Genomic DNA, 14,911 nt, shown 5'->3' with positions numbered 1-14,911 from the left:
AGTGCTCCAATTTGTAAGTCGGAATTTATTTAAAAGGCAAACACAAGAAACACTGAAAGGATGAAATTCCAGCCACCCTGTTTTTTCGGGACGCTACACGGCTCGCCAATTTGTCAGCTCCACTCCAAAACAGTTCACAAAAGGGCATGCAGGCCTATGAAACCTCCCACACCAGGGAGAGATCCTGGTGAAAGCGGCATACAGTAGCTCCTGTGCCCCCCTCCTCCTCCCTACTCCATGACTAAGTGATTTAGCCAGCTCTGGTGCAGGCCGCCTCTCACTTACAATGCCTTCCTAGGTTAGTGACAGAGCAGGGAGGGTGGCAGAGAAAGAGAGAAAACCCATTTACAATGCAGCTTACACACGGCCGTCCCCCACAGACGGCGCCCATCCTTGGATTGATGTGTGGTATGCATAGTTTTCGGGTGCAATTTGGGCACCACTGAGAGGAAGAAAGAAAGAGAGGGCAAGTCTGTGTATGTCAGGGGGGTGTAGGAGGGGGGTACAGGGCTCAGGCTGTCTGTTCTCTCGCCCTCTCTTTGAGTCAATAGTGTTCCGGCAGCTGAGGTTCTTTATGAGGGGAACAATCTGGAGGGTCTTGTCAGAGTGCCGAGCAGCTGCTGTTTTTTGGCGAGCTTCTTTCATGGACCACAGGCCTGGAGTGGGCTGCTGAATACGGACGCACCCTCCCACCCTTCCTCCTCATCACCCATCACCCCCCCGACCTTCTCCGATTCCTCATCCTCTCCCCAAAAAACCACCCCTCACACTGGAAGCCCTCCCGCACAATGCCAGATGAAGAGAGGCACAGAGGAACATGAAGAGAGCAAGAGAGTGTTGTTATTGTGCGCTACACTCCGCTCCGTCACCCTGGGTACCGTCCTTCACCCCCAACAATGCATTCATGAGGTATGTGGAGATCCTTTTGTAAGACAAACACAGACGTTAAATAGCGTATTAAAACAACAAAATATAGCGCGGACACATTGGCACCTGTGATCACATCTTTACAACCTGATGCGTGAGTGGACACTTGATTTGTTTTTTTTTAATAGATCACAACAAAACCATAAGCCTGATTCAGGTTAGATTGGTAGAGGCGGATTACAGCAGAGCCTCTTGTATTTCTCCTGAGTGGGATTTACATTAGCAGAGCAGTGAGTTTGCATTCGCTCCCTTTTCCGTCATTGATTCAGTTAGTTAGATCAGTAACACACACTGCCTCCCTTCTTCATATAGGGCTCTGTTACAATATTACATCCACTAGACTATAACTTTACAGTAAGTCAATCTATTCAAGAAGACACTTCAGAGGAGGACACTGCTGGCCCCCTTTATCCCTTTCCCAGTTGGGGGTGTGGCGGGTGCAGCAGTGAACCTGCACTGGTTGGCTTCTGGCTGGTGTTTGGCGTCACTTTCCGACGAGCGTCTCCCGTTTAGCTGCTGTCCGAAGGCACCAGGTTCCCCGTGGTGTCCAGCTGCATGCATTTACACGTGCAGCCAGACACTGGGCACTCTGTGTGGTCTCTGTAACGGCACATGAAGGTCAATTAAAACAACAATAACATGTACTTGGGGAAAAAAATGTATAAACAATACATACTATAGAAGGGCAAAGCAGTTTACTTTCTGTTCACTGAGCTTTCAATTCTGAAAATCGTTATATTGCTGATTTTCAAGATGCAAAAAATGGTTTGTAGGAATAAAGCTCCAAATTCTGTATTTACATTTACAATTTTGAAACGTTGCTTTAGTCAGACGAATAAAAACTAAAGCACAGTGTTTTACCCCGGGCACATTATTTCAACTCCACATTGCCTTTGTCTGTGATAGATGACTAACTGGTTTGTGCATGAACAAGCTGAAAAGAGTGCGTTCATTGAACGTGCTGATGTTTTTGATGACAGTGACCTGAACACTAAGTTTATAACATATTAGTTTGAAACAAATGAGCGGTAATGTGGGCCTCATTCACTCTTGCTGCAGTTAATGACACTCGCCAGTGTTGAATATTAGTTTCCCCGTACCTAAATCTGAACCAAACTTTATCTCTAACCCTAACCACGATGGGAGCACTACGGGAAACACCATCTTAACAGGGGGAAACACTATTTGGTTGTGGAACAGACTTCGACACAACACCTGTTCTGAAAAAAGGGGGAGAACCGGACTGAACGTCAACAAATTTGAAACGACACATTGAGTTGAAGCGCCCGACCAGTCTCCAAGCTTAAAAAATGGAAGAAATTACCGTGAAATAGATAATTTTCGGGCACTGCGATCTTAGTTAAAAGTTCAAAATTATGAACCATGAACGTAAACTAGTTAATTTTAATCTGTGTAATTACAGAAGCACCTAACCAACCAGTTTACAGATGTTCTATGACGTCAAATAGGGAATGATACTTGCTACTTGTAACTCAATGAAATGTGACACTTTAATATGGCAGGTTAAAATGACAACACAATGAATTCAAAGGGTGAAAAGAGAAATGGAGGGGATCATGGTTGGGGTTCACTGTCACTCTGACATGACATGACATACTATTTATGTCAGTTATATACGCACAAGCAGTACTTTTCTTCATCTCCAAGTAAGGTTAGATAACCCTTCATTCGTCCCACATGGGGGGAAATTGCAAGTGTTACTTCAACGGTTAATGAAGAAATTATTAGCATTGGAGACAACATATAAAAATATCGGTTTGTAAATCCATTCCTAAACACACACTCGATGTTTCAGATATAAAAAGGGACTTTCTACTATTAACCCATGTTTTTGTTTTAACTCTCAAGAGAGCATTTATTTTGAAAATAGTCCTATTTTGCATTTTGTACTGGTGGATATTGGATTCTTGCTGTGATTTTTACGTTAGACTTAAAAATTCAATGAACAGAAGATACTCGGACCAAAGCAGGAAACGTGTTCACATATGTCTGAGAATGGTCCGCAGGTGTAGCATCCAGTGAGAGTCCTAACCTGAACCAGCTGAGCATGTGGCCAGCGTGGCCGCCGTGTCGACAGTTGTGACACCAGGTGAACCAGTTGTTGAACTGAGCGAGTTTGTTCTCCCTTGTCAAGTCCACCTTCTCATCTGACTTCCCTGTTCCTGACAGAAAAGATTTATCCATAAGTCAACACTCAATAAACTCTGTTAATCTACATCAACGTTGGTCTAAGCGACATCACAGCAATAAAAAAGAAACTGCATTGGCCACTGAACGTCCAGGTGCAACTGCCTCTAAACGCTGACCAAAGTCCACACAATCTCCTCTGCAAATGCTCAGTTAAGCATTATAAACACTTAAGCTGCTCCGAGATGCCTGCCTGGTGCTGGACATATGAGCTGAGCATATGGCTACGTGCTCCACACTTTACCTGGGCAATTAGAAACAGGTGTGCCCATGTTCATGAGGCAGAGGGCACAACGTGGCAGTGGCTTCCTGCAGCCGGGGCAACTGGTGACTTTGGACTTGGTGGGGGAGCCGCTGACACCGTACTGGCTGAAGCCGCGGCCCTGGTGAGGCATCGCCGAGCAGCTGTAGGAGATGGACTTGCCACAGAAGTTGCAGCTCACAAACACCTGTCGCACGAGAACAAACACAAAGGTCGGTTGATAAGGACGGGTGAGCATGAAGGTAAAACCAACAAGCAAACGCTCGCCAGCTGTCCGATTTTCACTTAAAGGGGAGAAGGAGATAAGCTTTGGACAATAATCCCAATGTGCTTAACCGTGAATACTGGAATGTCAGTGGTGCAGCCAGGTAGTGCCGAGATTTGCTTGCAGCACCAGAGTACTTGTGAAAAAACATTTTTAGCTTTGTAAAAGGATCTCTTAAAGTTCAGCATACTGTTGTTGTGTACTAGCAGAGAAAACAACAAGGATTGCTAAACTAGAACAGGTTTTATTGGAGAGCAGAGCTGTGGGTGTTACAAGCTTGGCACAAACTACCTGTACGGTAATACACAGCACAAACGTCCTATTTTGTTACGAGGGAAATCATACCAAAGAGAGAAAACAAACAAGACAGACGGACAGCTTTGAGTTTCACTCAGGAGTGTGTCATGTTTACTGATTTTTCATTCATTGTTCACACAGTGAAATGTCAGGAAATAGTGGATCATTTACTAAGAGCCAAAGAGCGCGCCTGAAAATAAAATATAGAAGACAAATCAAAAGCTGTTATAGCAGCTGTATTTGTCCGTACATCTGTGGGTGTGTGGGATTGTAGTTAAGATATTAATATAATACAATATGTACAGTTTTGAAAAAGAAGCGAGCGAAGGTTTGACATTTTTTAAATGGCTAAAAAAAAAGTATTTTGTCCCCGATGTCCGTTACCTGGGCCAGTGGCTTGGAGCTGGGGTCCAGTTTGCCTCTATGGATGTCAAACTCAGCCCGTTTGTGCCAGAATCTCCACGCGTCCAACAGGTTGCGGTAGTTTTCGATCCAGCATTGGACCCGAGGATCCTTCAACACTTCCCCTGGGGAACCCTGGTGAAGTGGTGGAGAATTGTTTTTCTGTCATCTTACTTCACATCATCACTTCAGTTTACACAAAGTATAGAGAAGCAGGTCACAAAATCAAACGGTCAATAGGTTCTTTTACACAGAGATTCCACAGACTGGATAAAATAGGGCATAGTTTCCATGATGTCACCAATTGGTTTCTAAAGAGCTGAAATTAATCTCAAAGTTAGCTGCTCCTGGTGGCTCTGGCCATCGCCATCTTCACAGTGGGTGCCAAACACTGCTTAACTCCAAGCTAATCCAAAAATGGGCAAAGAGGTGGAGCATGGAGGGAGAGGAGACGGCTGAATGAAGCACACAGTCTATGCAAGCTACCTTAATTAGGTAGAATTACATAATTCTACATAATTGTCATGAATGGGGAAATTAGCTATAGAGACCAAAAGAGATTTTGTACCTGTAAAGTTGGGCATTTTTACACGTGGGTCTATGTCAGGGGGAGGCAATACCGGCCACTGTCCTGCATGTTTTAGGTTCCTCCCTACCCTAACACACCTGAGTCTAACAGTAATCAAACTGTGACAAGCATCAGCTGCTTGTCATTAGAATCAGGTGTGTTGGAGCAGAGAGAAACCTAAAACATGCAGGACGGTGGCTCTCTAGGACTAGAATTGCCTACGCCTGGTCTATGGAGATTGACTTGCTTTTGGACCCAGCCTCAAGTGGCCATTTGAGGAACTGCAGTTTTTGACACTACCATGTTAGCTTAATTTTTCAGCCCCGGTCGCTGCAGATTGCACTGAAGCAAACAACCGCGGCATAATGGCGCCCCAGTGTGTGATTTTAGATAGCATGCTGACATTCCAGAAGCAAAGGAGGCATGACGTCTTACACAGCGTCATGTCTGCCTCGCTGGCTGAGACGTCGATTCGACTCATTTAGTAACAACTCTATCTCACCATTCCGTGTTTGTCGCTTTTATGTCTTGAACATGTTGTTTGAAAGGGGCTAAAGTTTAAAACTAAATAGCTACTACAAGTCTCACCCTTCCTGCCTCTTCCTGCACCCATCCCTCAGGAGGAATGTGTACATGTTTGTGTAAATGTATGAGGTATACGCAATTACTGCATAGGTGGTGGGTGACTTGTACACTGCAGTTCTCAGTTCTGGAGCAGGTTAGGACAGGACAAAACATAAAGCAAGAGAGTTGTTCTACAGCGTGTTATATAACTTTCAGACCTGTTCCACCACTCCACACCACTAATTTCTTTAGCCGTGTTTACATAAACAAGTGCATGAGCACAAACAGCTCCACCGAGTCTTGCTTTTTATTGTTATTAGAGGTGACAACTGTGGTAAGAATAACAGCTGTGATGAAATGAAGAGGCAAGTTTTAGCATGTGCATCGGTTTCTCCAAGTATGCGATCAGACCGACAGTTCCTCTTTTCTTTGTTACAGCTTTGTGTTTTGTTCATTCAGGTTACTGGTTAAATATTTTAAATTGGTGACAATACTTACTGGAGCTTGTTGGGCCTGTTTACTGTACTTTCAACTGCATACTTTGGGTGTAGTGAATGTATTCTAAGCCGAAAAAAAGACCAACTTTGCATCATTTGTGTTTGTGCACCTTCAGCATGCAGAAGCTGGCAGTCTGCACATCTCCAGTACGGTCCACGTAGCTCTCCATCAGGTCTACGCCATCTTTAGTCAACCCTGTCAGCAGGATGCCCTCCAGGTTGCCCGCGTCCTTCATCTCATTGGTTAGTTTGTCGATGTACCGAGGCAGCTGCAGCCAAATCCCCCAGAGATATTTAGGTAATCAAGTCAGAGAAGAATGCAACATTATCATGCTAAATTCATTACAAAATCGTGTTACAGGATGCAACACATGCATGCTAGAGTATGGTATCATGAGGTCCAAGCCTGCTTGTGTTACCTGTGCGTCACTGAGAAACATGCAGGCAAAGGCTACTCGGTCCCGCACAGCCACACTGCTCTCATACTGAAATACAGACAAAAAATGTCATCTTTTCTTGTCATTTCAAATACATGTTCTCGGTTCACAATCTGGAGGAAAAAAGGCTTCAACTGCGGTTATTCTTGTCCTACTCTCTGGAAGGTCTGCTACAAAAGTGTCTTCTGTTAGGTTTAAAGTGTGGTTAATGGGTACAACTTTCCATTTTAGAGGTAGTATTGTTATATCTATTCCCTTTTTAACAGGTTAAACTTTTATTTTAGAGTCAGTATTGTTATATTTATTCCTTTTTTAACAGGTAAAACTGTACTTTTAGAGTCAGTATTGTTATATTTATTCCCTTTTTAACAGGTAAAACTGTGATTTTAGAGTCAGTATTGTTTATTTATTGTTATTCCTTCTTATTTTATTCCCTTTTATTGTAATACTTTCTGACATGTTCTTAGCTTTTATGTCTTTGTCATGCATAATCTTTTGCTTTTTAATTTGAAGCACACAGCATCTATGAAATGTGGTATAAAGTGTGCTATAGTGAACTGAACTACACTCTGCCCTGGGCACATTTTCTGTGAGGTGCTTTTCTGTGCACCTGAGGATTTTCTCCATAAAGACCACTAAAGTATCAACTACCTATTCATCCCCGTGTTAAGATTATGTAGAAGTTTTCATGAAGTGGGACCGAATGCTGCTGTTCAGTGAGAAAAAGAGTGCAAATTTAAACACTTTCCTTTCACTAACTTTACAATAGAGCTATGAAATTCCAAGATAGTAAGAGATTTAATACCAGCACGCCATCGTAGGCTCCGGGCTCGCTGGTGAGAAAGGCAAACATGACGCAAAGGTAGGGGTTCTTCAGCTGCAGCCTCAGAGAGCTGCACATCTCCCTCCACAGGGAGGACTTCTCATCAGTGTAGCCTGACAGAGCCATGGCAACCACATTCAGGTTCAGGTCACCTGTGAGGAGACAGACGCACAGGTGTTTTTTTCCCACTATGTGCAGAGTACGTGCTGCACTGAGGTCGGACGACTAACACTTCTGAGGTGAGCTAGCTTTGTGGCTCAATGGAAAATAAGTTCCAAGAAACAGGATTTACAGTAAAAAAGCTCTTTTGTTTTCTGATTCGCTCGAGTTAAAAATAACTCCGTCACTCTACAGCCGAGCTGCAGCCTTCATCAGGGAGAGGCATTTGATTGAATGCTCACCTCCATGTCAGCCAGTAACTAGCTACACTATGCACAATCTGTATTTTCATTTGTTCATATATTTATCTTCAATTTGTGTTTTATATCATCTGTAATAACAATCATTCTTGTACTGTTTTTCTAATTACCGTACATTTGCACTACCTCCTTGAGTAAACACTATTAACTATTATAGTGACACCTCTCTGCCTTGGTTCTGTTTGCTCAACTATCACTTCACTGCTGTGTATTTATTCTTATGTTATTATTCCTTATTCTTCTGTGTATCTGGGTGTTAGTTGTGTGTTGTATGAACTACTGGCTGCCTAAATTTCCCTCTGAATCAATAAAGTATCTATCTTTGTACCCATTCAGTCACAGACTCAACATCAGTTAACTAGAAAGAAGCGGGAATTTTTTATTATTTGTTATTTGTTTTCTCGAGTTCGATGAGAAGATCGATACCACTCATGTCTGCATTCCACATACAGTATAAAGCTACTTACAGCAGTGAGTTAGCTTAGCTTAGCATAAAGACAAGACGGAGGAGGAAATGGCATGGTTCTGTGGAAAGGTACGATAAAAACAAATCACTTACAAGCAGATCTAGAGCTGTCTCATTAACATGTTAAAATCAGCATTTTATTTCAGCTTTTGTGAAGATTAACTGTCTAACTAAACATCATAACATGCTAATGAGTGCGCTTTACAAGGTGCTAGTAGGTGGGTTTTAGCTTAGCGTTATAAGCTTTCGATATTTTCATCTAACCCTGCAACTAATTGAATCAGAGGAACCTAATTGTAAATTTTAGCAAAAAGTAAATCAAATTAATTCCACAACGGCTTTCCCTGCCATAGTAACATGTCAGACTAAATGAGTGTGCAGATGATAATCAACAGGTTGCATCAGAGCTGCTGCTTGAGCAAAAAAAACATAACACTGTAACTATTGAGATGTCTCTGGTGCCACGCCTCGTCTAATGAATCACCCCATCAGTCATGTTCAGTAAACACTCATTAGAACACACAGCAGGAAAACGTTTGACCTACATCGGTGGAATCTCTTCTGAGTCAAGACGAGACATGTGTAAACAACAACCTCCTCTCTCCATTTTCACCAAACCTCGATGTGAAAAGCACCGCGGGATGAAACAAGGTTCTCCTGCTGTTGCATTTTTGAAATTCCTTAACTTCATTTGTTTAGAGGCTCTGAAGAAAAAGAGGCACTTTGAATTCATCAAGAGGGAAATAATAGATTTACCACATTACTGAGAAGTTTCTATAAACACTCAAGAGCCAGCATAGCTTTATTATTACTTACATAATTTCCTGTTAAAGCAGAATGACAGCACACAGTAATGCAGAGGCAGAGCACTGTGCAGTGTAAATCAATGTGATCTCAATGAGAGAGAGAGAGAGAAACAAAAGGTGGATTACGAGTTTTATGATTCTTTAAATGGTTAATTTTTTTCACTGCTTCTGCTTTATTTTGAACTACATTATTTAATTTAGCCAAATTTAGTGAATCACATAAAATAAAGCACATTAGAGCTTTAGTGATTACGCAATGAATCATAATGTTTATATAAAGAAAGTTAATATGCAACCATTTTCTTAATTAATTAACATTTGATGGTGATGGTTCCAGGTGTCAAATGTGAGAATTTGTTGCTTTTGTTGGTCTTAAATTATAGTAAATTAAACCCTGACATTTGATGACATCACCTTGTCTTCTAGGATATTGTATTTTTTTTATTATTTTTCAGTTTCCTGATGTTTTACAGACCAAACGGATAAATCTGTAATAAAATAATGTTTGTTGCAGCACATAAATTAGTTTCTACAAATGTATGTTTAAAATGTCTGAAGTACGTTTGAATGAGTTTGGTGTGACACATTCTTCCTCCCGGCCGAGACAACTGGCTTCAAAGACACACCTGCTTCCTGTCCCCCTCCTCTGCCGACACCCTCCACTCACCCTTATCAGAGGTGGCTCCCTTGTTGAGGATCTGAATGGCCCGGCGGATGTCCAGGTTGAACAGAGCCACGGCGGCCGCCCGCTCCCACTCACGCTCCTGCTCCAGTGATCGCAGAAATATCTCCACGTCGATGTCGGGACCCCGGCTGATCCAGCCACAGAGGCGCAGGGCGAGGCAGCGCTCCTCGCTGAGGAAGCGCGGTAAATCCGTCTGTCGGTCTGAACCGCTCCAGCATCTGCGGCTCTCTGTTGTGCCTGCAGGAGCCAGGTGCAGAACATTTCCCCACTTTTGCACATACTATCAATGCAGACTGAGAAATCTGGATAATGTAACACTATATGTGCACTATCTGTATACTATTTAACCAGTGTACAATTCTTCTTCACAAAGATTTTTAGGATTACATGTGCAGGTGGTTCAGACCAGATCAGTGTCGCTGGCTCACCTGTGCTGGTCTTGACAATGTTCTTGATGCCAGAGTAGACCACCGACTGTTTGTTCCCCTGCAGTTTCAGCTCCATATCTTCTGCACACTGCTTCATATGTGATACTTATATAGGAACTGTAACTGATATTCTAGTTGAAACAACATAATAGCACCAAACAGGGCAGATTGAATGCACAAGAAACCACAATAACTACAGAACTTTGTTATAAAACTCAAATTCAAACTGGACCAAAGTATCCAAACGTATTTGTAAAGCACATCTAAAAACAACAAGAGTGTAAAGTAGAACAACTGGGGATGAATCCAAGAAATCCATCTGACTTTTTTACGATTTACCATCAAAACAAGAATTAGTACTAAATGTATATGAAAGCTTACTGAGTTTCTGCCTTTTAAAATAAAACCATAACCAAAAATTTGTATATCTTAATGAAACAAAATAATAATAATTACCTATGTCAAATTAGATCACATAAGTCCTTGACAGAGAAAACAAGAATGGACAAGGACCACTACCAACTGTCATCGGGACCGTCTCATTTTCATACAAACAAGTTGTAAATTAAAATAATTTAGAGATGCTATACTCACATAAAACTTCTATACGGTGCCTTTAATGATGATCTGTTTAATCATATGTTCACCTACATTACTAAATGTCTACAGATATTATCTAAAGATATTATGTAGCATAATAAAATAAATATCTACAAAGGAGAAATAGACTGGTCTGCACACCTGAGCTAAGTTAGCTGTGAAAAAGCAGAGATGAAACTCTGGAAAATAACTTTTAAAGCACAACTATCAAACACAGAGTTCACCGCGTAGCCTTATTAACAGTTTTGGCTAAATCACAGTGGAATCACGATGACTTATACCAACATAAATATGAAAACAGTATCATAAACGTAATTTACCAATTCATCATCAAAAAGGATATAAAACAGATCATACCACAGAGATTTGAGCTGGGGGTCGTTCCCTCCCGCCAGCAGGTGGTTCCTCCACACCTGGACCGTATCGTGCCCGTACCTGGACTGAGCCCTCTGCCTCATCTTAGTGGCGATGTCCTTCTCAATCGCACTCTCCGCCCCTTCAGCTCCGTCCTCTACGCAGTCGTACAGGTGTCTGCCACACGCCCACATGAGCGAGGTGGTGGAGCTCCAGGCCAGTGAGATGCGTTCGAACACAGTGAAGTCAGTCATGACCCGGTTGGCTGCTGACACCACCACCATGCGGTTCTGAGAGGACGGGTGCCAGGCAAAGCTGCCAATCTGGCTTTCACAGGGCTGCACGCTTCGCTCGATGATGGTGGGCTCCGTCTCATCGCCGATGGTAGGTGTGTGTTGCATGTCGTACAGGCGGATGATGTTGCTGTCACGTGTCAGTGTGGCCAGCAGGCCGTTACGGGTTGGACACCAAGCCACCTGAAATGAGAAAGCAAAGCAACCTCTTATTAACCGTCAACTTTCTGCCTGTTAAATCTACTAAATTTTATATTTTGCCAACAAACTTAATCTTCAGAATACAAAGACACCTAAAAAAAATAAACTATTCTTATCCCAACTTTAACTGGTTTCCGTTTAAACTCATCTCCTCAAAAACAAACTGCATCATACCTTAGTGAGCGGCTTCGGCTGCTCACTGAGCGTGAGCACGGGCTTCTCGAACTTCCTCAGATCCCAGATGGCCACCTGGCCCTCAAAGAAAGAGGCCACACGGTCAGGGAAGTGCGGGTCGACGGTCACCCCTTGGATAGCCTTAGTGTTGACAAACGTTTTCTGGCTCGTGTTTCTCAGGTCAAATATTGCGAGGTTCCGGTGCATGCCGGCTAAAAGCAGCTTTGGGTCACGAAGCAGCCAGCAGAGGGATAGGCAAGCATCGTTCTGGCCTAACTCATACAGTGGTTTAGTCACAACTGTGCTTGAGTCTAAATCCACCGATGAGAGGCGAATCTTCTCAGAGGCAACACTGGCCTCTGGAGAAAACTTACTGCTAATGTCCCATATGAGGACAGAGAAGTCTGCTCTATGCTTGTCCAACCCAGCAGCCAGCAAGTTGCTGTCCACCGGGTTCCAGGCTAAAGTGTTGCATTGACGGGCGTGCTTGGGCACAAACTCTTTCCCCACCAGCTCTTTACACGTTGAGTTGTGGCTCTGGCCAAGGCTGGTGAGCACCACTCGGCCGTTAGCTTGGCCCACAGCGAGCAGACACTCAGGCTCATGCTTTGGATACCAGGCCACACATTTCATGTAAGGGGTGTCAGAGTTGATGGCTAGTAAAGTAGCAGCAGTTTCTTCAGAGAGCGGAAGAGTCCCAGCCTTGGTTTCTGAGCTGCCCACAGGTCCAATACGGTACAGTCCCAGCTCAGAGTCACAGATGACATAACGGTCCGGGTGGTGGGGGGACCACAGGATGTCTGGCTTGGAGCCACTCATGATCCAGAAGCAGCTAGAAGAATCTCATTAAGCCTGAAGATGCGACAAGATTGACAAAGAAATTAGCAGGGGACACATACAAATACAAAACACATACAAATGATATTACACACATCACCTTACTGAAATTGGCGCAGTTTATCAAAAACCTAGCATGACTTATCCCATATACATGGATGGATTACTGAACGGGCCTACCGGGTACAGGGTCCCATAAAGTCAGGGGCCCTGGCAAAGACAAATTGATCACAAAGAAACGCTAAATGACCACAAGTATACACAGAATGACCGAAGAGACAAAACAAAGATGACAAAGACACGCATAATGATTAAAACAGATGTAAAAAAAGACTACAAAAAGATGCAAAACAATTATAAAGACACGCAAAACAACGAAAAATGGACTTAAAATGACCACAAAGAGACACAAAATGACTACAAAACACCTTAAAGTAGAGTCTTTGAAGTTGGATGTCTTGGTCCTGGAAACCAGGCCCTGACTAAAGAGATTCTCGGTTAAAAGTATATATATATATATATTTACTTTTTTAAGCCTAATACGGTTTCATGTTAGAGTTTTTTTTTCCTGTGCCGAGGGGCCAATTGTCTCAGAATCCGTCCATGTACATACAACGTTATATATGTGGTAAAAGTAACGTTAACGTGTGATAAAAGTAACGTTAACGTGTGGTAAAAGTAACGTTAACGTGTGGTAAAAGTAACGTTAACGTGTGATAAAAGTAACGTTAACGTGTGGTAAAAGTAACGTTATATATGTGATAAAAGTAACGTTAACGTGTGAATTAGCTGACCTGTTCATGTAAATCTGAACTGCTGCTGATAAAAAAAAGATAGCAACCGGATGCTAACTAGCGAGTTATCAACGTGTGTGTTTAATATATTATTTAAAAAGCCGTGTTACGTAAAATATGTAGTTAATTGGTTAACTTATATGACACAGTGTCACGGTTCGAACTGAAGTCCAAAGTTTGTTGACATGCTAACTGAGCTAAGCTAATGCTAACGAGTGAAGGACGAGCTAAAACATAACCGTTTAGCTCGCGCGGATTCAGCTAACGGTCTAAAACATCCGCTAACACTTTAAAACATCAACTAATGCTGTTACTTACGAACACGCAGGGTGTTTAAATGAGCGACTGAGATGCGATTTGACATCCACATGTCGAGCAGAGACTTGTTCCAGGCGCTGAATGTTGTGTGTTACACCAAAACATGTCCGTGTTGTTGACAGCTACTCAAAGTTCCGCTTAGGCCGTTAGGACCGTTACGCATGCAGTTTACCACAAGAGGGCACCGTTACCAAGCAACCAAGTGTGTGGAAATACACAGAGAGGAAAGTTTTTTATTTATATTATTATAATATTTTAGATAATTTATTAAGATTTAGCAGATTTTTTGAACATATTATTTGTAAGTGATCCGTGTTCACAACTCTCCACTTGTACTTTAGAGAAAAGGTAAATATGTGTTCTGTATACATGTGATTTTTTAGATTTTATTTAATTAAAAAGTGTAAAAAAGTGCCTGTAGGGTGAAACATAACTACCTGCTGTTATCCAAGGACTTTTCTGTGAAAGGGAAAGTCCTTAAATCTAAGAGTGCATCAGTTTGTTGCACTCATAGAGGTTTCTGTGTTTCTGTGGAATAGAAACATTAGAAATAGTAAAAGACAAAGTGAGTTTAAAAGAAAGTTTTAACAACATATGTTTGATTTGTACAGTCCGGGACAATGGGGGTGTTTGAATAAATAAATACATAAATAAATATAGGACAAATGTAAGACTGTTGAGGGAGTTCACAGTGTTTTTTGCTTGTTTTTTACTTATTATTTGTTGTTATGTGGGTCTTCATGGTGTCTTTATGTGTTTATATGTAGTATGGAGTATGGAAATATAGTTGTTGTTGTTTTCTAGCTGTGCTGTTGCTGTGTTGGTATGTTTGTGTCTGTAGTTTGTTTTGTCTGATTGCTGTGAAAAAAAAAGAATCACACTACATCTGGTTTTCGCATTAGTGGGATACAGTGGACATGTAAAATAACATTGTTTGGAAATAAAGCAAACAATCTCTATGTTCAAAGGCCCAAAACACAAAGCAAAAACAATCCTAACTTGTGCAAAAAGTGACGCAGGAAGTCTGTCCATGAGAATGACACACAATGCACAAAAAAAACACCACATAGTTCCTTTAATATGTTTTTACAGAGTAGTGTCTGTGCTACTGTAGGGGGCTTTATTTTGATAATTAGTCACGTTGATATTAAGAGTGATACACTGTAGTGAAGGCCTAGTGTTCACTGGTCTAATATCCCAATAATGTTCCTGCAGGACTTTATTGTTGTGCCAGTGAACAGCCACAGTCAGGGAAAAAGCCCTTTCAGCGCTGAAGTGTTGGAGCG

The 14,911-nt window shown here is 42.1% G+C and overlaps 1 protein-coding gene across 2 annotated transcripts; it reads right to left on the bottom strand.

Moving 5' to 3' along the window:
• Window positions 1–5: 5 nt before the first annotated feature.
• mios (missing oocyte, meiosis regulator, homolog) lies at window positions 6–13,735 on the bottom strand. Of its 2 annotated transcripts, none has more exons than XM_083917578.1 (12): window positions 13,626–13,735; window positions 11,677–12,528; window positions 10,998–11,484; window positions 10,055–10,153; window positions 9,609–9,863; window positions 7,233–7,402; window positions 6,410–6,475; window positions 6,101–6,259; window positions 4,344–4,496; window positions 3,380–3,584; window positions 2,981–3,110; window positions 6–1,527 (listed from the first exon to the last, which is right to left on the bottom strand). In XM_083917578.1, the coding sequence occupies exons 2-12, from the start codon at window positions 12,493–12,495 to the stop codon at window positions 1,437–1,439; spliced, it is 2,634 nt and encodes an 877-aa protein (XP_083773704.1). In that variant the 5' UTR covers window positions 12,496–12,528; window positions 13,626–13,735; the 3' UTR covers window positions 6–1,436. The 2 variants fall into 2 exon arrangements, with proteins under 2 accessions (XP_083773704.1, XP_083773705.1); XM_083917579.1 differs by having other exon boundaries at window positions 2,981–3,104.
• Between the last annotated feature and the right edge of the window lie 1,176 nt (window positions 13,736–14,911).

The sequence above is a fragment of the Echiichthys vipera genome (assembly GCF_963691815.1).
Source record: "Echiichthys vipera genome assembly, chromosome: 8".
Classification (NCBI taxonomy): domain Eukaryota; kingdom Metazoa; phylum Chordata; class Actinopteri; order Perciformes; family Trachinidae; genus Echiichthys; species Echiichthys vipera.
The sequence above is the reverse complement of the archived record's forward strand: the minus strand, read 5'-3'. Positions and strand labels throughout refer to the sequence as shown.